This window comes from Lathyrus oleraceus, chromosome 1 (assembly GCF_024323335.1).
Source record: "Lathyrus oleraceus cultivar Zhongwan6 chromosome 1, CAAS_Psat_ZW6_1.0, whole genome shotgun sequence".
Taxonomy (NCBI): domain Eukaryota; kingdom Viridiplantae; phylum Streptophyta; class Magnoliopsida; order Fabales; family Fabaceae; genus Lathyrus; species Lathyrus oleraceus.
In genome coordinates, this window is record NC_066579.1 from 1,316,002 (window position 1) to 1,339,753 (window position 23,752).

Consider the following 23,752-nt stretch of genomic DNA (forward strand, 5'->3'; position numbering starts at 1 on the left):
AATGTACCAAAAATACGCAGTTGATCCTGCTAGTATGCCCGACTTTACCGTTGCTAATGGCTTATTGCTGCAGAAGGGCAGAATTTGGATTCCCTCCAATTCTCGTTTCAAAATGTTGCTTATGAAGGAATTCCATGAGACTCCAATTGGAGGACATGCTGGCATAGTCAAAACTTTGAAGAGACTTTCTGCCAACTTCACTTGGGACTCCATGCGCAAAGATATCACTTCCTTCATTTTTGCCTGCTTAGTTTGCCAGCAAACTAAGTACTCTACTCAAAAACCAGGGGGTCTCTTGCAACCATTGCCCATCCCTGCTCATGTTTGGGAGGATATATCACTTGATTTTGTTACCGGTCTGCCCGTTTCTGGAGGTTATTCTGTCCTATTGGTTGTAATTGACAGGTTTTCTAAGTATGTTCACTTAGGCGCTCTTCCATCACACTACACAACTTATAAAGTGGCTGAGCTTTTTGTTAATATGGTGTGTAAATTGCATGGCTTACCAAAAAGTATCGTCTCAGACCGTGATCCTATTTTCATTAGCAAGTTTTGGTCAGACCTCTTCAAATTCAGTGGCACACTTTTGAGGATGAGCTCGGCTTATCATCCCCAAACTGATGGCCAAACAGAAGTCACTAATCGAACAATAAAACAGTACTTAAGGGCCTTTGTTCATCACAAACCATCACTTTGGCACAAATACTTACCTTGGGCAGAATATCACTATAATACCTCCTATCACACCGCAACAGGAATCACTCCTTATCAGGTTGTCTATTGTAAACCTCCTCCTACTATTCCTAGCTATGTTGCTGGTTCCTCCACTGTTGATGCTAGTAATGATTTATTATTGACTAGAGAAGAAATACTGGAGATGTTGAAAAAGAATCTGGAAAAAACTCAACTTAGAATGAAATCTATAGCCGATGGGAAGCATAGAGAGTTGCACTTTGACGTTGAAAATTGGGTTCATGTTAAGCTTCAACCTTATCGACAAGGGTCGCTGTCTGCAGCCAAGTTCAATAAGCTTAACAAGCGTTTTTATGGTCCATTTCGCATCTCAGCCCGTGTCGGACCTGTTGCTTATAAGTTGGAGCTCCCTTCACATGCCAAAATTCATGATGTGTTTCATTGTTCTTTGCTGAAGCTGTATCAAGGCCCTATCCCTCCTCATATTTTGCAGTTACCCCCAGATTCAATTGATAACAATCCTGTTGTTTCCCCCCTTGTTATTTTGGACACACGTATCGTTGACACTGCTGGTGTGCCTTGTAAACAGGTGTTAGTGCAGTGGAATGGCTTGCCACCAGAGGATACGTCTTGGGAACTGTGGGATGACTTGAAACAACATTACAACCTTGAGGACAAGGTTGTTTCGGATGGGGTGGGTAATGTTATGAGCCCGGTTCCTATTGATACTAATGTTGGAATTGGGTCTGTTGCCACTACAGAAGATGGGTCTGTGAATGATACTGTGAGAAGGCCCATGCGTACGAAGAAGCTGCCTTCTAAATATAAGGATCATATAGTATACAAATAAAATATCCTAATTGCTTCTAGAATGGATGACTCACTACTAGTTTGTTATATTTTGCATTGCTGTCAAATCTGTTAGTGGATTCTGTTTGCATTCCTTTATATTTGGTTGTATTCACCATTTCAAGGATATCAATGAAATATATTCCAACTTCATTCTCTCTCTAGCTTTTCTTGAGGAGGTACTCAGGCCTTATAATACTGAGAGTATAACATAATATACATTGTACAATTTAATTTTAATTGATAAAAATAACAACTAAGCTTTGAACAAATCTAATTACACAAGTTAAAACACTTTTAATATCATACAAGGTAGTTTGTCTAATTAATATTTTGTTTTAGAAACAAACTATAAGTGTGAGAGGCCGGAAGTTAAGTCCAAAGGGAGAGTGCCTTATAAATAAACATTGCCCTCATGGTAAAGGCCGGCCTTATAAAAATAGGATAATTTGGTTTAAAATAAGTGTGAGAGGCGCGACTAATCAAGTGTTTAACAAAGAAATTACTAGTAGAAGCAAATTGTATCCAACATGTAGCAATAATAATGATTTTGTATGAAAAAATAACTTTCTTATAGAGTGAAGAGCTCCAATTGTGTGTAGTGTGTGAGAATCTACTAAGGAGATAATACAAAGGCATTACATATTGGTTGGAATTCTAATTAACTAAATGCATATCTTACAAAGAGTAATTTATGAAACACAAAAAACACCATAATCTCTAACGATTGCATAAAATTTATTTGTAGCATACTCATAATTTAGCTGGATGAAAATTAAATGAACTTTATTAATTACTTGGAATACCTCACATCCTTTCCGATCCTGGGATGAATAGGAAGAGTTTGACAATTACAAATTTTGGTTATTTCTTTACTATTTTATGGCCTCGAATGAAGTCATCACTTCTTTAAACTTGGCTTCAACAATGTCTGTCATTTTCCTCGTACATCTCTTTGCTGAAGAAGCATCTATATCTTTAAAAGAATCTATGAAATGAAGGCAGCTGAAAAATTCAAAGTAGCTGATATGCACCTCTTCTTTTAGACCGAATGAAAACATTGAAACACCCACAAGAAAATTGCACCAGCATACTATCTCCTAATCGACTGGCGAGAAAAAAATATATAATTTCCAATAGTCATAATACCCTAAAATAATGCAGATACTGAAGCAAAATCAAATTGTAAAAGCTAGAGCAAAACCTATAACATTAGCATAATAAAACTTACAGATGATAGAACTGAAGCTTTTGACTTAGAAAGATCAAGTCTCTGTACAACCCTGAGAATTTAGAAACATTGAAAGGTTATACTTCAAAGAGGTTTAATCATGATTTTACTTTGTACTATTTTTACCACACTAGTACAGAGCAACAATGGCAGGAATAGGGAGAAAAATAAATAAATTGTCTTATTCTATTCTTCAATTATATTGTTGACTTTACAACTCTTAAAATTAATCTCATACCTACAAACTTTTTAACAATCATAACCCTTACTTCTTTCCTTTCTCCCGACTGGAATGAAAATGACAATCAACAAAACAGAAAATCACAGATCACAAAAAGCATAACAAAGCCATACATTTCTTTTATAGTGATGGCTTCAAATGTTTTCAAGGGAAAATAACAGAAATGCATCATCAACAAAGCCATAAATTTCTTCTACATAATGAAAGACTTTATTAAATTATAACTTTATTAACCCTTTCTTCCTACCATTACACCATGTACCATCATTAACACTTGGGTTTGAAGCTACGTAGCTCTATATTCTATATTTTCATGAACAAAATTCAGTCTTCGCAACTCGTTGAGGAACACGAATAACGTTAGAATTGGAATAACCTACTTCTAAATAATATCAACATGATCACAGTTACTGCAACAAAATCAAACGGTGTCACCGCGACAATATTTTTTGAAAATTGATCTACAAAAAGCAAGATATTTGAAAACCTAACTCTTCTAAATCCTTACATGTTTGTCCTGAAATTTCCATATTAGCATAGAAAAGAGAAAGTGTTACTTTACCCTGAAATGTCGACTACAAAACTGCAGATTTCCAAGCAGCAGAATGAGCGATTGCAAAATTATAAATTGCGTAGTAGCGGAACAGATCAATAGAACAACCAATTTCAGATTCACGATTAGGGATTTGCGACAAAAAAAATGAAAGTGAGGGTTTAAGTGCTAGGGTTGATTATGGTTAGATATTGAATTGATGTCGAATAGTTATGATTCAAAAATCAAATCATTATTAGGGTTTGAACTTTGAATGATTTTAAAAGGAAAATGGAAAGCTAAAATTGAAATCAAAAGGGAGTGAAGAAAGTTAAACGTTGAAAAGGAAGAAGAGGATTCAGTTTTTGGCGACGGAAGATATGAAGCAAACTTTAGTTTTTATTTGTTTCTATTTAATTTATAAAGAATAAAATTAAGATTCTTATTATATAATTAATTAAGAAAATGTGAATATTTAGGAAGAGAAAAAAAACACGCAATTTTTTTACTATATAGAGAAGAGAGAGAAAATGTTCCATTTTATTTACTATAAATAAGGAAACATGAATAGTAAAATGTGGATACTAAAAACAATTAAGAAAAAAACTGCGGTTTGAATGTACATTAGGTCGGTTAAACAAACCGTCATAATCAACCGTAAATTGTGGCGGTTTGTAATAAACGTCATAACTAAACCGCTACAATTTACACGTTTTTTGTAGTGAATTTATCTTCCTCAAACCCAAAAAAACTAGTTCATTTCTTCCTTTCAACAATGGCATCATCTACAAAAACCACCAAGGAATCCAACAAAAACACCAAAGATTCCAGAAAATCTCAAGGTCTTCCTCTTGCTGATAGGATTTTGGGCCCAAATACCGTGGGTAACCAACAATATGTTCCAGAACCTTTTACTAAAGAACAAAGGAGGATTTTTCAATCACATGTATTAATTTTTATTTCTATTTCTGGGAAAACTCATGCAATGCTAGGACCCTTATACAATCCAAATGTCGATCCTGATAGGCTCAAAGAATTTTTTCCAACTTACCATAGGTATAAACCCATAGGTTGCGTCAAAAAACTTAAGGTTAGCGAGGAAACCCATACTAAGAAAAACCCTAACCCAGATAATCAGGGTATCCTTTCGACCGATGAACTCATTGACTTAACATATATGAACAATGGTTTCAGGGTCGTTAGATCATGTCCTTTATTTCGAGACCCTTCTGATTATTTGGGTTGGTTGGAAAAAATAGAGAAAAAGAAATCCCATGTCTGGAAAGAAACGAGTATTTTCGACTTAATACAATTGTCGAAAGTAGGACCTGGTTATTGCCAGACCATGCTAGTTTCTTCTTTATACTTTTGGGATTGTACCCACCATACTTTTCACCTCCCCTGTGAAATGATGACGCCTACACTCTTCGACATAGCTACCATCACAGGGCTTAAGCCTACGGATGAAACCTATGATCCAGATTTCCTATCCAAAGACACTATAGGCTTCGACACTTCTAGGGTCACCTTCACCACACACATCTCTTATTACCATGATAAAGATATTGATGAAGTCTCTGACACATAGCACATTCATTTTCTTGCTTTGTGGTTGTCTCGCTGTTTTTTTTGTTCGAAGTCTCTCAAAGTAGCAAAGAAATTCCTCACATTGGCAAACCAACTTCATGTTGGACGCAACGTATGCCTCAACAAAATGATCTTAGCCAATCTCTATGAATTCTTGGGCGAAGGTGTCACTGCCCTTAAAAACATTCAAACAAAAGGAAACTTACTACTCTTTGTCCCCTTCTGAATACTACAGTTATGGTTGAATGATAGTTTTGAAGCATATTTTCCAACTCACAACCCCATCGACACAGATGCTACAATAATGAAGAATAAAAGAGTCGAAGGAACACACTCAGAAATGTTAACTCCAAGTGATGAAGGTCAAAACCTTTAACAAAGCTTCACCAATTACGTGATGATGTTTACTAAGCACTATAACTTTACTCCAGCCATGGCCCCCTTTGCCTCAAGAACATGTGGTCCATAATGGTTTACGAGGAAATTTCCCTCTCCGACGAAAGATAAAGAAGCTGAATTGGTCGCTATTTGGGAAGCATTCCTCACTCCCAGGGTATTCTCTCTAAGGCTCAATCAATCGAAAAGTCAAGTTACCCTTATAGCGTATCAACCAAATCTTGGTGCACGGTAATTTGGCCTCATTCAGATCTTTCCAAAATCCCTTTATACAAGAAAGAATTCTCTCCTTCTTTACAATGCAATCCACACTGAGGCTACCAACAGCAGGAAAATAGTTAAATATGTTGGCCAAACGAAACTTAGTCCAGTTTCCTTCAAATCTTACTTTCTTTGCACTCATGAATTCGACCTTTGGTGGCGTGATTACTATGAAACAATTTTTTTTAATGTTCCTGCATTTCATCATCATCTCACCAAAGCTTTTAATTTTATGCAGGATAAGGTTAAAAAAGGTATTTCGACTCACATTAAAGAAATCCAAACATTCCAAAAGTACTTTGAAACTGCATATAGACCTGATGATCTTAGTTGAACCGTCCGTAAAGCAGTAATTACTCTGAAGGAGAAATTTACCAAAAAATGGAATTTTTAAAATTAACTTTGTACGTCAAACCTGAGCAACAATATCAAACTTCTTTTAATATGTATCCTCATAAATTCCCTCGACTGCCAAGTGCTGAATTTGGTGTGGCTTTTAGCCCTCCATTTCCAGACTTGTTCGTCTGTGGGGACTTTATAAAAATCCTTCGACAAGAATCTCAGAAAAAGCCTAATCGGGTGGTTTCGACTAAGCACAACTTGGACAGTTTCAAAGGACACCTTCATATTGGCATAGAAGACGTTCATATAGAATCTGAAATCTATGAAGGTGTGGAATGGGAGGTTTTTAGACTCACTCCTTCTCTTGGTCCTTCTCAATAAAATATGAATATTAGGCCCAAGTTGTAAGAGCTTGCAAGCCCTATGTATTCTTCTTCTCTTCAAAACGCTCCAATATTCAAATCTTTTTTCTCAATAAAATCTAAAGAAAAAGATTATCCTGGATGGAATATCCAATCGTAATCCCGAATATTAGGCCCAAGTTGTAAGAGCTTGCAAGCCCTATGTATTCTTCTTCTCTTCAAAACGCTCCAATATTCAAATCTTTTTTCTCAATAAAATCTGAAGAAAAAGATTATCCTGGATGGAATATCCAATCGTAATCCCGAATATTAGGCCCAAGTTGTAAGAGCTTGCAAGCCATATGTATTCGTCTTCTCCTCTAAAACACTTTAATATTCAAATCTTTTTCTCAATAAAATATGAAGAAAAAGATTACCCTGGATGGAATATCCAGTCGTAATCCTGAATATTAAGCTCAAGTTGTGAGAGCTTGTAAGCCTTAAGTATTCGTCTTTCCTCTAAAAAACTTGTAAATATTTAAACTCTTTTTTCAATAAAATTGAAAGAAAAAGATTACCTGGGTGAAAGGTCCAAACGTAGTCTCGAGTATTAGACCCAAGTTATAAGAGCTTGTAAGTCATAAATAATCGTCTTTCAAGCCCAAAATATATTCAACCAATCAAACTCTTTTTTCTCCATCATGCGGTTGATCAGGAAAACCTTTTTATAAACGAAAGAGATCTTGTCTTAAGGTGATGTAAAGAAATGTTTCATCCATAATTGTTGAGTTGAGATAAGTGACATTTTTTTGAATGTTGATTTGTAAATCCATTCGATGTGTGGTATACGTCCGCTCCTCATCTGTTTTGGGTAAAACAATATTCTTCATCGATTAATACAATATAGCTTTCGCTAAAATCGACCAACAAACAAACATTTTCTACAGAACTACGTAAGCCTTGAGTTCTCTATTGCACCCGAAGATACGTAGGAGCAGGATTTATAAATCTTGTCAGGCTAACTATTACCAAGTAAAATATACATGCACAAATCAATCTTGCAACTACAAACACCCTTCAATATATTTATCTTATGAAGTTGATTCATCTCATGCTCACTGAGATGACCTATATGCATATGCTTGAGTTTGGTTCCATCATTATTAGACTAAACTAATTATTTATCAAGTATAACAATGTTCCCCAATAGTTTGTAGATGTAACCTGCAATCATCTTTTCTCCAATCACAGTCAAGCCACCTTTTTTAACCTCCATAATGTCTCTATCCCCATTAGACATATAGGAAAAACTATTTTCTGTAGAGTACTTAGGAAAATTAAGTTCTTCCCCGATTCTAGAATATATATGACATAGCTCAATGTTCGTATGCCATCATCTTCCATGGCAAATTTAATTTGTCACATTTCAGTGATAGTACATGCTTTATCATCGGTCAGATAAACAAATCCAAAATTACCTAAGCAAAATGTAGTGAACCGTTATCGGTGTGGATTCAAGAGGTAAGAACATCTAGAGTTAATAACCCATTCATTTGTGCATTTATTGAATGAAATACATAAAATATTTGCATCACTACCACAATCATCAGTTTGAACCACATTTTTCAGAACTAGATGAGTCATGCTTTCTGATTGGATAATCCTGCTTCCAATGCCTAACCTATTTACAACTAAACACCTAGTTGTTTTATGATTATTGTATTTATACAATTTTTTTCTGAACCTCTTTTTCCCTTATTCTGCCCACGATATTGACCCTCATTCATATACAGTCTGTCACCTTTAGTTCCTTCCTCTACACTTCATTTGCTTTATGAATATGATAAAACTGTAGCAGTAGTTACATCAAGACTGGTAGTATCTTTCCTATAAGTAAAAGAACTAGTCACTAAGTCGTTATAAGTGCTTGGTAACGAGCACGAGAAGATAATCACCTTATCTTCGACATCAATCTTCACCATAAGCCTTATCAAATTAGTGATATGTTGTTGAAAACATTGACATGTTATTGTAAATTGAATCCTTAGTGCATCTTTAGATTGTATATTTGATGCTTCGAGAACAACTTGTTCATCAACATCTTTGACATATATTGACTCTCCAATTTTCTTTTCGACGTCGTTAAGTTCAAGATATGATAAATCACCTGTGTGAAACACATAGGTGAATTAATCTTGTGGCATTCTTCTTCATCTATGCTTAATCAATATCTTCCATGTCGATCGTTTTCGTCTTACAGTGCGCCTTTTGTAAACTTTGTTGGGCCAACATATCCTTAACTCTCCTTTGCCATAATCTAAAATTACTTGTCTCGTCGAATCTTGTTACCTCAAATTTTGCACCAAGGTTAATTGCCTTATCATACCAGAATAACAACCACCATATAAGATTAAAGAGAAACGATACTAAAAGACAATGGGTATATATATATATATATATATATATATATATATATATAATATAATATATATAATATATATAATATATATATATATATATATATTATATATATATATATATATATATATATATATATATATATATAATATATATATATATATGAGAGAGAGATGCATAGTATCTTCTACTTTAAGTTATATCTCATCCAATGGGAGACTTACCAGTTTTTACATATTGCTATAGTAGAAAATATTTACGTGGTTACATATTGATATAGTAGAAAGAACTTGGTTACTTAATCTATGTTATATGTCATGTAGAGATACTTTTGAACTTTACTCCATTGAAATGAAAAGGCTGTCTATGACAATTGTTGAATATATGGGAAAAGCTTTGAAAATGGATGAAAAAGAAATGATTATATTTGAAGATGGAAGACAATCGATAAGAATAAATTATTATCCTCCATGTCCTCAACCAGAAAAGGTTATTGGGCTAACACCACATTCAGATGCATCAGGACTCACAATCCTCTTACAACTCAATGATGTCCAAGGTCTCCAAGTAAGAAAAGATGGCATGTGGGTCCCAGTTAAACCCTTGCCTAATGCCTTCATTGTCAATATTGGAGACATTCTTGAGGTAAAACTGTTCCTTTATATTCTAACTCTAAGGTTGTTTATTTTTTATTTTAATTATATGTTTTTGTTGGCAGATTGTAACTAATGGAATATATAGAAGTATTGAACATCGAGCAATTGTGAACTCTGCAAAAGAAAGACTATCAATTGCAACATTCTGTACAATAAGACACAACGGAAAGGTGGGTCCTGCACCAAGCTTCATCACCGAAGAAACACCAGCACAATTCAAAACAATTGGATTTGAAGAATACGTGAGGAATGTTTTTCTTCGTAAACTTGATGGCAAGTCTTACCTAGATGCTATGAGGACATAACATCTCTAAATCAAGTGATTGAAATTGGTATACTATCATATTTATATATGTTAATATGTGTCTTGATAATAAAATAAATTATCATAAGGAATGAATAGATAGATTATGACATAAGCGATGAACGATTGTTTTTTCTTATATAACTTATTTAATTATTTAATAATGTTTTAAATTGCTAAAGTAAAATTTAAATATTTGATTATATAGTAACATATTTAATGATGTACGAATAACTGACATGATAACATGAAATTTAATCTTGGTAATTCGATATTAAATTTGATGAATGTCTCTTTCTTGTATATTCGATTTTTAGTCATTTTTTTCGTACTTTTAACAAAGAAACTTTGATTATAAGAAAAATACATACACATTGATCAAACTAATCCCAAGTATTTAGAAGTAGACATATTTGATTATTCAAGCATTCTTGTAAAGAACAAAATAAAGACAAAAAGTAACAATGACCAAATTCAAAAAACAAATAAATATTAGTAGAAAATAAAAACCTCTTCATCAAAAACTATGCGAGCAATGTAGATTATCAAGAGACCATCTAACCCATAATGTAATATGAGATATGATGATTTCTCGACATGTGTACTGATAATGTCGCAGTAATAAAATAAGATTAAATCCAAAGACACTGCTATCAGGACAAATTTGTACATTTGAAAGCCAATTATTAAGGTTTATAGTCAATAAGTAACAAATATTTTTATAAAACTTCTATTTGATTACTTGATAATCGATTATGTGATTAGTTTAATCAATTATTCACATTAAAAAGGCTCGTCGATCTTTTCCTTTTCAAGACACATTTTTTTCTATGAATAAAAAGGGCTCTCTCTCTCTCTCTCTACACATTTTCCTTAGGAATTTTGAGAGTAAAATATTTTATCTATGAGGTGTATGGATACGGTGCAAGGGCAATATTATAAAATCTTATTATAAGAAATTTGTTTTGGTTGTGAGTTAGACTAATTGAAAAGCTCTTGTTTTGTCGTGGAAATGAACCAATTAAAATCTCTATTTGGTTGGAAGGTCTTTGTAACTATAACTCAAGTTTGGTTCGTGAGTTTAGCATGGTGATAAAAGGTCATCATTTGACCGAGATTATTTTGGTTGTAAAATATCTTGGTTAAAAGATCATCATAGTTAAAAGTTTGTTCTGGTTGGGAAGATAGCTATTGTAAAACTCTAATTCTTTTGTAAGGAGGCTCGTGGGTAAATTGTGTCAAAAGCTCACACCATACTAGAAGATCTCAAGGAATTATTGGGGAGAGGAGTATATCACGTTATTAGAACAAACCTTTATAATTCTCTGATTCTTTTCTCTCTTCATTTAGCTCTTTACTTCATTTATTTTTTCTGTTACATTTTCATAAATTTCTTTTCTATTTTTCACCTCTTTTATCTTGTTTGTTTTACAAACAATTTTAAACTTTTAGTTTGTAAATCATTTTTATATGGAAATGGTTTTTCAAACCCACACAATTCACCACCCTCGTCTTATGTTTAGAGCTACTTGCCCAGCAAGTGGTATCAGAGCCTAACTTGTCTTTAAAGACTAATAATCTTATGAGGAAAATGATGACTGCAACACTTATGCTTTAATCAAATTTCTTTTCATAGATACACCTCCATCGTTTTATGGTGATAGGATTGAATCATTGAAAGCTAGATTTTAAACTTTTGTAAAAGATAATGATTTTGAAATGTGGGATATTTTTATCATCAGTTTTTTTATTCCTACATTCTCTAATGATGAGGTGGTAAGTAAACCCGACTTTCATTGGACCAAAGAAGATTAGAGAAAGGTGGAACATGGTTTTAAATATAAATATATTTTTATGAGTGCTTTAAGTCCCTAGGAATTTTTGCTATGTTTGTTCTTATGAGTCCACCAAGGAAGTGTGGGACACTCTTGACATAATTTATGGAATATCTCTAAGTATGAATAAAGAGATAATGAGGCCTTCATAATTTGAGAGCACCGTGTTCCTTGGCCTTAAGTCAGCGTCGAACTTCCTTATCCTCCTTAATAAGGAATGTGGCATCAACTTAGATGTTGCGCCACTATCGACTGCGACTTTGTTGACACCATGATTGTCAACTTTTTCTTTAATAAAAAGAGGTTTTAAATGACTTTTTGTCCCCATATCTGGTTTCTCAAAGACGGAATTCTGATATTCGACACAGTTGTCATTCATCACATAATAGAAAATTGGCTTGTGTTCATCCAGATTTTCTATTGAATATTCCTTTTCTGTGTCAGTTGCTTCGACTACCACGTTGTACTTGATGGGCAGCACAAACACCATGTTGCACAGGACATCAAAATCACCCATGACCCTGAGAAATTATATGTTATCATTACCTAATCTTTATCTTTATCATCTTCCTTTTTAGTTGCTAAAGGCAATGTTATCCTCTCCTCCACTTGCCTTTTTGCCATCTCAATTTTAGGCTTGATAGGTGACCGGGGGGGGGGGGGGGTGGTGGATTCTTTCTTTAATTATCCTTTTGGCCATCTTGTTGTCTGGTTCTTGTTTTTTGTTGCTACTAGAACCCGATATTTCTCGGGACGCCTTCTTTTAACGCTAATAACTTCACCATTGCTTTCAAGTCATGGGGTTCTTCCCCACGTAATTTTGACTGCAATCATGTTTCTAGGTAGCCTGAGGATTATCAGGTGTGTCCAAGTCGTGCTTAGTGCCAACACCTCTCCATTACTTTGGTTAGTGTTTCTTCTGTTGTGAGGGTGTACCCACTCCAAAACTGGCACCTTCGACGGAAGCACGTATGTCTTAATTTGATCTTCTTTATAACATGTGGCTACATTTTGTGTCCTATATGGGACACCTCTTTTGTTGAAAGAATAACTATCCTCGATTGGGGCCGTTTTCCCCCTTAGAAGGTTAGGGCTTCATTTTCTCAAGGCCTTCAGTAGCCTTTTTGTCAAACATAGTATTGGACCTGGGGTACAACATAACCTTTGAGCTTTCAATTTTTATCTATTGAGGAAATCTACGAGTTCCTCCTCAGCACTGGGGTAAACAACTTCGACTTTTCAGCATATTCCGATTCAAAAACTTCCATTGTCACGTCGGGGATTGATGCAGTGTTTCGCAATTATACGAACGCGTCAGAGTAATATAAAAGATTGTCGAATCCATAGAGACCAAGTGTCAATCTATCGTTATCTATTGTTATGGTGTTTATCAAAGGCAATCAAAATAAGTGTTTTTGGAGTGTGCAATGAAAAGTAAAGTGTTGAATAAAGATTAATTAATAAATACAGGGTCGAATGTAATTCACGTTATCAATTAATAATCCAAGTACTTGCTAATAGACCTACTTATGGGCAATGTTTCCTACTTTGAAAAGAACTAATTTAACAGGAACTGTCGCTTTCGCGTATTCAGAACCGAGTTGTACTCCCTAATCAAACCCTCTTATTGTCACTTATAAAAAGGCGCGCATTGCGTTAGAGTAGTAAACCTATTTTTAAGAAATATAGTATCTTGACTAAGTTGAAAAGTATTATAACCTGGATTTCTTAACCAAAAGAGGTTCTCACGAACCAGACTCTAAACTTATAAACGCGTCCGAAAGTAGTTTTAAAATCTCTTTTCTTCTTAAGTTAAAAATTCCTAATGAACTAAACAAAGCGCTTTCGCTGTTTTTGAAATAGTTAAAAACAATTAAGTTTAGATAGATGTTGGACGGCTTTCGATCTTACCCAACGGAATTGAAGTGCGGGAAAACTTAAGTTGAAAGTTAAAATAGCCCTTAAGTGTTTCTACGAACAATTGCACGGATTATCGGTTCAATTACGATTCTTACATTCTAACCTTATAGATTTAGTTAGACATGGTAAAGTAAAAGTGCATTAATTTAAATAAAAGTAGTGCGAGTGCGGAAAGTAAATAAAAGTAGTGCGAATGCGGGAAGTAAATAAAAGTAGTGCGAGTGCGGAAAGTAAATAAAAGTAGTTTTAGTGCGAGGAAATAAATAATTTAAAGCGAGTGCGAGGAAATAAACAAAAGTAAAGCGAGTGCGAGGAAATAAATAATTTAAAGCGAGTGCGAGGAAATAAATAAGATAAAGACAAGTAATAAAAACCTGCTCCAATCGGAGGGTTGAATAAATTGCAAAGCGGAAATGAAAATGGCGGCAGGATTAACTTCCTTCCAAAGTGCTCCAAACTCGATTATAGACTCTATCACAGACTTGATTACACAATTGTGGTAACACTCCAATGCGAAGCGGTTACCACTTTATAATACTGAATATATGCCTAAGTGAAACAAAGTTGCCCTGAGTTTGCCTCTGCTCTAAGTTTGGATGATTGTAAAAGTGATTTCGAGTTTCTATTTATAAGCAAGTAAAAAGATGGAAATGACAAGGATGCCCTTCAACTTGAAAATAGAAGGGAAAATTTTTCCTCTTGTGGCGCCCGCCACAAGGCCATGGCTCCCGCCACAAGACCATTCTGAGGCGCCTTAGTGGAAGTAGTGGGGAACGTGGCAGTTGAGGGAAGTTGAGCTTGGACACGTCATGGCAGGGTCTATGGCGTCAGCCATGGGGTAGGCCACAAGTACAAAATGCTGAATTTTAGGGTTTTTAGCTCTTTTTCACTCCTTTTCTCGATCGGGGCTCCGATTAAAGTAAAAACCTGAAGACAAAGGAAAACATAGCAATAACACAACAAAATAACAATAAAACAACTAGAATGCATGTGAAATCGGAGTCGAAAATACGGTAATTTTCAGTGTTATCAAACTCTCCCACACTTAAACCTTTGCTTGTCCTCAAGCAAAACATTAAAAAGCTCATAAAAGAAAAACTGGTGCAAACGAGTGCTTCAGGTGAAAATTCTAAGTTCAAGTCAAGATGCAGTGATAGGTACTAACTGAGTGAACTAAGGGTATCATGATGACACTAATCCGCAAATACGGACATAAAATTCATTCCTATATTAACCAACCCATATTATCCCACAATACCTAGGCCTGCCTCTTCATCTCTTTTTGTGTCCTTTTCATTCAGGCGCAATCACATTAAGCCCGTTATCCGTACATGCTTGATAGTAGAGTGGCATGTTAGTGATTATGATCTGAGCATGGGGTTTCTGGCACATAAATATGTGTAAACCCTTTTATTTGACCTAACTGTAGTTGTGGGGGATCGGATCGTAATCCGTCCTACCGAGTTCAGTGCTAGATACCTCTGAACCAACTAACAGTGGGTAAGTTTTTCTTTTTCTTTTTCTTTTTCTTTTTGTAGCAAATTTTTACAATTCTTTGGTTTAAATGACTTTGTGAGGGTCACCTATACCGGAGTTGCCTTTTTGCTTTCTTTTATTTTTTTTGTTTTGCTGGATCATTCACTTATTTGCATCGGCCCCCTACGTAGAGGATGCGTAGGCCGGAGCTGACTGCTGAGATAAACTACTGAGGACTTATACGGAAATGATGATTAAGGCCATGGTATATGGGGTTTCGGGAGTGGTTCCTATATTTACGAAGTCTATGGTGCTAAAATAATACTGATGTTTCGCAAAGTTCTCCCAAGTCACCGCATCCTTACTCAAAACATGTCTTTAAAACCTGAAAACTTTCGGAATAACACTATTTTCTTTTGCAATTTTTTTTCTTCGGTGGGGCTAAAGGTATGGGGAGGTAGGATTGTACTAAAGATACACTATATTTGGTGACTCGTCAGACTCATGCATTATCTAAGACACTTAAACTAAAAGCAAAATAAAATAAAGTAAAATAAAAGCAATAAAGGTAAACAAACTATCTAAAAACAGCAAATAAAATGAGCAAACTAACTGAAAATAAAAGAAAAGCGATAAAGGCTCCTCCCACACTTAAATCGAACATTGTCCCCAATGTTTCGAAATAAGATAAAGGAAGAGTTACCTGGCAACCTATTGCTGACCACTGGTGCCTTCGCCATGGGTGCCATAGGGCACTGATACAGAGCGATGTAGCGCTCTCTCTGAGCATTATCTCTATAGGCCACATGCATATCATTGAAATCCTGCATCCTGTAAAAGTTAAGAAAGTGATCCTGAAAATGAAAACCATTCAAATTTTTAGTCTCGATGCAAAATATGATAAAATAAAATAAAAATAAAAGTAAATAAATGCGAAAAAGTAAAATGAAAGAAAAACCATGGGTTGCCTCCCACGCAGCGCTTGTTTAACGTCATTAGCTTGACGATTAGAATTTATACACCTGTAGTAGTAGGAATTGGTGGATCAATCAGGGTGTGGCTTGAGTAGTATGCTGGAATGTCTCCTTCTTCGTAGAGCTTCAGTCTTTGTCCATTTACAATGAATGGACTACAGGTTTCGTTCTTGATTTCTACGGCTCCGGATCTCAGAATCTTGGATACTTCGAAAGGACCAGTCCATCTTGAACGTAGCTTTCCAGGGAAGAGTCGTAACTTAGAGTTGAAAAGGAGAACATAATCGCCTACATTGAAGTTTTTCTTTACTATTATTTTGTCGTGATAGGATTTTGTTCTTTCTTTGTATATTTTTGCATTCTCGTAGGCAGATTGCCTAAGTTCTTCTAGTTTATGAATGTCTAGGGTACGCTTTTCTCCAGCGGCTAGGTATTCTAAATTCAAAGTTTTAATGGCCCAATAGGCTTTATGCTCTAATTCGAACGGTAAGTGACATGATTTTCCATAAACTAGTTGGTAAGGAGTAGTTCCTATAGGGGTTTTGAAAGCGGTTTTGTAGGCCCATAATGCTTCTTGAAGCTTCTGAGACCAGTCTCTCCTAGAAATAGAAACAGTTTTCTCTAAGATTTGTTTTATCTCCCTATTAGATACTTCTACTTGGCCACTAGTCTGTGGATGGTATGGTGTTGCTACTCTATGCCTAACTCCATATTTTCTTAAAAGTTTGTCAAATATTCTCGATATAAAGTGTGATCCTCCATCGCTTATGACTAAACGTGGTATTCCAAATCTAGCGAATATATAGTTTTTAAATAGTTTGATTACTACCCTAGTGTCGTTTGTGGGTGCAGCTATAGCTTCAATCCACTTAGACACGTAGTCTACAGCTACTAAGATATACCTATTTCCTAAGGATGGTGGGAAAGGTCCCATGAAATCTATACCCCATACGTCAAAGAGTTCTACTTCCTGAATGTTTCTTAGAGGCATTTCATCACACCTTGAAATGTTTCCAGTGCGTTGGCATCTATCACATTTGACAATGCAAGCATAGACATCACGCCACATGGTAGGCCAGAATAGGCCAACTTGAAGAATCTTGGCGTATGTCTTAGAGGTGCTTGCATATCCACCATAAGGTGCAGAATGATAATGCTCGATAATACTACTTACCTCTTCTTCTAGAACGCAACAGCGAAAAATGCCATCTTTACCCCTTTTGAAAAGGAGCGGTTCGTCCCAATAGAAGTTTCTCACATCGTGGAAGAATTTCTTCTTGCGGTGGTAGTCAAGATCAGGGGGGTACTATATCAGCAGCTAGGTAATTAACGAAGTCTGCATACCAGGGTACGTTACATATTGCTAAGGAATTTTGGGGGTGCTCATCAGGATCTAGGTTATTATCTTCAATGGTTTCTACTCTAGCTATCAGTCTATCATAGGCGAAATCATCATTTATGGGTACTAGTTCTAGTTTTAGATGTTCTAGCCTAGAAAGGTGATCGGCTACTATAATTTCAGTGCCTTTTTTATCTCTTATATCTAAATCAAACTCTTGTAGTAATAGAATCCATCGGAGTAACCTGGGCTTGGCATCTTTTTTACTTAATAGGTAACGAATGGCAGCATGATCAGTGTAAACTATAATTTTTGCTCGTACTAGATAAGATCTAAATTTGTCTATAGCGAAAACTACAGCGAGTAATTCTTTTTCAGTTGTTGCGTAGTTAAGTTGGGCAGCATCTAGGGTTCTACTGGCATAATAAATGGCATGTAATTTTTTATCTTTCCTTTGTCCTAGAACGACTCCAACTGCATAATCACTAGCATCACACATTATCTCAAAAGGTTCTGACCAATCAGGTGGTTTCTTAATGGGTGCCGATACTAACGCTTGCTTTAAAAGATTAAATGCGTCATTAATGTAACACCCCTTTTTCTACCCCAAATTACTTAGCATATAATCAGAGTAAATAAGCATGCATATAAACAAAAGGGCGTCACATCGACGTTTTCAAAAACTAAAAGCTTTCAAAAACCAAACATCATTCATATACAATACACCTGGTCATTTAACATAACACATTTCAATTATCATGAATATTCAAGAATATGCGTTCGCAGCGGAAAATAACGAATATCCATGCATTTCATAAAATGATCCATGTCCCATACCATGATCATCTCTCAACAATCATCTCAAGATAACATAACTCAAGTAATAACATACTGCATCTCCAATGAGATATGAGTTCGATACTACCAATCTACCCAGTGTTACATGACCAGAGCATTGACTCATTACCTAATCGTCAAACTAAAATACGGAAACTCTCCAGCTAATCTTGAGCGAGCTACCGTCCTCTTACTTCAGTGATACTACTCTGGAGCATCTGCACGATACCCATGTAAAGGTAACATTCAAACAGAAAGGGTGAGAATTCAAATCATCATGAAATAGCATAATAAGGCACAATGATTAAATCAACAATTAAAGGAATTCATCACACCTTGGATAATCATGTCAATAATGTTAACCAACATTTATTTCACACGTTTCAAACATACATTAACACTCAAGAAGTTAATACTAAAATTCAATGCAATATTCTCAAATATACACATAATCACAATTATCACATAATCACATATTTCACCAAGTTAAGTATCCAAACATCACCAAATTCAATTACCATATCTCATACACACATCACAATCACAACCATGCAAACATTCAACTATAACATGACTCTAATGTGACTCAATGCAAGACATGTGACTCTATGCATGTGGTACCATCTACTACCTCGCCTATTTCCATTAAGGATCAACGAGTGCTCATCTACCTCGCCTATTTCCAATTCAGGATCAACGAGTGCTCATCTACCTCACCTGTTTCCAATTAAGGATCAATGAGTGCTACATCTACCTCACCTGTTTCCAATTAAAGATCAATGAGTGCTACATCTACCTCACCTGTTTCCAATTAAGGATCAATGAGTGCTACATCTACCTCACCTATTTCCAATTAAGGATCAATGAGTGCTCATGTGAACCCACAGTTTCACCACTTCCACAATGAAGTCGACCATGCTATGAATGAATGCACACATACTAACACATATGAAATTAACCAATTCATGTTACCACATGAATAATATCAACAAATAACAATAACTCATCAACATCTTAACATCATCGATATAACAACATAATTATCACACAATCATATTACAACAATGCAACGATTCATCAATCAAACGTATAACCTAATATATTTATCAATACTGTAGGCATGTGACTATTATTAAAACATATTAACAATCAATACCATGTTTTAGGTATGAGCATTAGCTTTCTAACGCTTCAAACGCCACCAAAATCGGACTTACGAGTTAAAAGTTATGATCAAAACCGTGCACGAAGGCATTACTAAAAGTTGTTGTTTATTAAATTTTCCAACATAATTTTCATCTTCTTCAACCCCCAGAACGTCCATGAAATAATCTCCAAAATTATTTTATTCCTGAAACAAAGTTATATCCCTCTGTTTCAGCTATCCAACGCTTCGAACCGCACTCGATTTGGACTTACGGATCAAAAGTTATGACCAAAACGATTTCGACAATAAAACATAAAAACAGGCCGCGAGTGTGACGGACAGCATGCAGAATTTTCCGCGGTTTTCATCGTTGGAGGACTTCCAGACCTCCGATTTCAATTCCGAAAAAAGCCAAACGTTCAGAAAATTATAACCCACACAATACTCCAAATATATAATGTTAATTTGCAGTTTTAACACAATCAATCACCACAATCAAGCATAATCATCAAAACCTAACAATCCTAAAATCATGCAAATTAGGGATTTTAACCTAAACATACATCTACCCATTGACCCAATCATACTAACCCATAATAATAAAGATTCTCCCCTTACCTCTTCAATTTGATGGAAACCCTAGCTCTTCTCTTTACTTTTCCTCTCCTCTTTCTCTATTGCCTTCAATGTTCAAATGAATTCTAATTCCCACTCTCCTCACCTCTTACTATTTACATTAGTATTCTATTTGGGCTTAAATCATGATATTCATCTAATTTAATTACTAGGCCCAATAAAACCTAATATTTAAATATCTCTTATTTAAATTTAAATAAATTAAACCACTCACTATGCACACCAAGTTAGTTAATTCAATTATTTAATTATATCAACTAAATAATTAATTAACACACCAAATTAATTAATATACTCGATCATTATACTACCTAACAACCGATTAATTACTTAACACTCCAAATAATTAAATATAATATAATAATAATAATATACGAACTAATTACTAAAATTGGGCTGTTACAATTACATTTTTCATCGAAAATGAATTCAGCATCTTTCATTAAAAGTTCAGTTAAAGGTTTGGTTATTTTGGAGAAGTCCTTAATAAAACGCCGGTAGAATCCAGCGTGTCCAAGAAAGCTTCGGACTTCTCTGATGGTTTTTGGTGGTTTTAGGTTTTCTATAACTTCTAGTTTAGCTTTATCTACCTCTATACCTTTTTCGGAAACTATATGTCCTAAAACTATTCCTTCGGCCACCATGAAATGACATTTTTCCCAGTTTAGCACGAGGTTCACCTCCACGCATCTCTCCAGGATTTTCTCAAGGTTAGCAAGACAATTGTGGAAATCAAATCCGCAAACCGAGAAATCATCCATAAACACTTCCATGATACCATCTAGGTAATCTACAAAGATTGACATCATGCAGCGTTGGAAAGTAGCTGGGGCATTACAGAGGCCGAATGGCATTCGTCTATAGGCAAAAGTTCCATAAGGGCATGTAAAGGTAGTTTTTTCTTGATCTTCGGGGTGGATAGGTATTTGGAAGAATCCAGAGTATCCATCTAGATAGCAGAAGTAAGAGTGTCTGACTAGACGCTCCAACATCTGGTCTATAAATGGTAAAGGGAAATGATCCTTCCTAGTTGCTTTATTTAATTTTCTATAATCTATACACATCCACCATCCTCCTTCTAATCGTTTTGCTAGATGTTCACCTTTATCGTTTTGCACGACTGTGATGCCTCCCTTTTTAGGTACTACATGCACAGGGCTCACCCACTTACTATCCGAGATCTGATAGATAATACCTGCCTCAAGTAACTTAAGAACTTCCTTTTTAACGACATCACTCATTATAGGGTTTATTCTTCTCTGATGTTCTCTGGAGGGGTTTGAATCTTCTTCGAGCGAAATCCGATGCATGCATATGGATGGGCTTATACCTTTCAGGTCAGAGATATTATATCCTAAGGCTGAGGGATATCTTCGTAAAACGTCTAAAAGTTGGTTCGTTTCCTCTTGGCTCAAGGTAGCACTGACTATAACTGGACGGTTCATCTTTTCATCGAGGAACTCATATCTCAGGTTCTTAGGCAGTTCCTTAAGTTCTAAGGTTGGTTTCTTAGGGCATGGCGTAGGATCTGGAGCAAGGGATAAACATTCGTAAAGGTTATCATCGATGTAGGGTTTCTTAAAGTCATCATCTTCCCTTATGAGAGTTGATGGTAACTTAATTGTTTTTATAATTTCTTTTTGTTCTAATTCTCTAACACATTCATCAATGATATCTAAGGCATAACACGAGTCTCCCATCACAGGTGCCATAAGAAATTTCAAAAGTATAAATTCTATTTTCTCGTCACCTACTTCAAATGTCAACTTTCCTTTCTTGACATCTAATATGGCTCCTGCAGTCGATAAGAATGGTCTACCTAGAAGGATTGGTATATCATTGTCCTCTTTGATGTCCATGACAACAAAATCAGTAGGGATAAACAACTGACCTATCCTAACAGGGACATCTTCTAAAATGCCTATCGGATATTTAACAGATCTATCGGCTAATTGAAGTGACATCTTAGTGGATTGTAATTCTCCTAAGTTTAACCTCTCACAAACTGCTAAAGGCATTAGGCTCACACTAGCTCCTAAGTCTAGAAAAGCTTTTTCAATGACATGATTACCCAAAAGGCAAGGAATAGAGAAATTTCCAGAATCTTTATATATCTTAGCTAATTTGTCCTCGGAAATAGCATTACATTCCAAAGGCTTCGGATCGTCAAGTCTACGTTTATTGGTAAGGATGTCTTTGAGAAATTTTTCATAAGAAGGTATTTGGGTGATGGCTTCAGTGAAAGGGATTTCTACATGAAGTTTTTCTATAACTTTAATAAATTTTTGATACTGTTTATTGATCTGGGTTTGTTTGAGTCTTTGCGGATATGGTACAGGTGGTTTATATGGCGGGGGTGGTACATAAGTTTTATCTTTAGGTTCTTCTCCTTTTTCTCGACCTTCCTAGTTTTCAGATTCCTCTGGTTCCTTTACTTCGTCTGTGGGTTTTGTACATTCCTTAGAAGTTTCGGGTTCACTTAATCTAAGGTTTGGTGGCTCATCATAAGCGTTCCCATTTTGTAGGGTAATGGCATTGGCTTGTCCTCTCGGATTTTGTTGAGGTTGTCCAGGGAATTGTCCTCCAGGAGTAGTCTGAGGGGCTTGGTTTAAAGCTACCTGAGAGATCTGGGTTTCAAGCATCTTGGTATGAGTAACTATTTGGTCAACCTTGGTTCCTAACTGAGAAATCAATTCGTTAACATGAATGTTTTTGTTCATGAACTCCTTGTTTTGTTGGGTTTGAGCGGTGATAAAATTTTCCATAATTTTCTCAAGGCTCGGCTTTGGTGGCACAGGTTGCATAGGTTGATTTGATCTAGGGGCTTGATAACTAGGTCTCGAAGGTGCATTATTTTGGATAGGGTTATTGTTTTTATAGGAGAAGTTCAGGTGATTCCTCCATCTAGGGTTATAGGTATTCGAGTATGGGTTCCCTTGGGTGTAGTTCACTTGCTCAGAGTGGGTTTCGTTTAATAGACTGCATTCTGCCGATTGGTGTCCTTTGGTTCCACATATCTCACAATCCGACGAATCTGCGGCTATAGTATTCGGGTTTATGCACATATGCTCGACTTTGAGGGCTAATGCATCCATTTTAGCTTGCATCATGTCTATAGAGCTTAGTTCATGCACTCCTCCTTGGGCTTCCTTCTTCTCAACTGTCGCTCGTTCGACTCCCCATGATTGATGGTTTTGAGCCATATCTTCGATGAGGGCACTAGCTTCAGGATAAGGTTTGTTCATCAGAGCGCCGCCTGCGGTAGCGTCGATGGTCATTTTTGTGTTGTAATGAAGTCCATTATAGAAGGTTTGAATGATTAACCAATTTTCTAAACCATGATGTGGGCATGCTCGTAACAACTCTTTATATCTCTCCCAAGCTTCGAACAGCGATTCTCCTTGGTTTTGGGTAAATCTAGTTATATGGTTTCGAAGAACGACGGTCTTACTCGGGGGAAAATATCTAGCAAGAAAAACTCTTCTAAGGTTATCCCAAGTCGTAATGGAATTAGGTGGAAGGGAATCTAACCATGATAGGGCTTTATCTCTGAGGGAAAAAGGAAATAATCTTAAACGTATTGCCTCAGGAGAAGCTCCATTGGTTTTAAAAGTGTCTGCTAATTGAAGAAATATTTTTAAATGTTGGTTTGGGTTCTTAGTAGCGAGACCTGCGAATTGTCTCTGTTGCACTAGTTGCAACAGGGATGGTTTAAGTTCAAAATTATTAGCTGGGAT

General features: G+C 35.7%; 1 protein-coding gene, 1 long non-coding RNA gene and 1 other non-coding gene across 3 annotated transcripts; 2 read left to right on the forward strand and 1 right to left on the reverse strand.

The window, feature by feature from the left end:
- Positions 1–2,305: 2,305 nt before the first annotated feature.
- Positions 2,306–3,875, reverse strand: LOC127115338 (uncharacterized). Its single transcript, XR_007800695.1, has 3 exons — positions 3,577–3,875; positions 2,774–2,825; positions 2,306–2,650 (listed from the first exon to the last, which is right to left on the reverse strand). It is a non-coding gene; the product is annotated as an uncharacterized LOC127115338 (long non-coding RNA).
- Positions 3,876–9,213: 5,338 nt separating this feature from the next.
- LOC127107261 (codeine O-demethylase) lies at positions 9,214–9,956 on the forward strand. Its single transcript, XM_051044866.1, has 2 exons — positions 9,214–9,536; positions 9,610–9,956. Exons 1-2 carry the CDS (start codon positions 9,243–9,245, stop codon positions 9,850–9,852), a joined length of 537 nt encoding a protein of 178 aa, XP_050900823.1. The 5' UTR covers positions 9,214–9,242; the 3' UTR covers positions 9,853–9,956.
- A 13,392-nt stretch (positions 9,957–23,348) lies between these two features.
- LOC127116118 (small nucleolar RNA R71) lies at positions 23,349–23,455 on the forward strand. The gene has a single exon (XR_007801099.1). It is a non-coding gene; the product is annotated as a small nucleolar RNA R71 (small nucleolar RNA).
- The last annotated feature ends 297 nt before the right edge of the window (positions 23,456–23,752 follow it).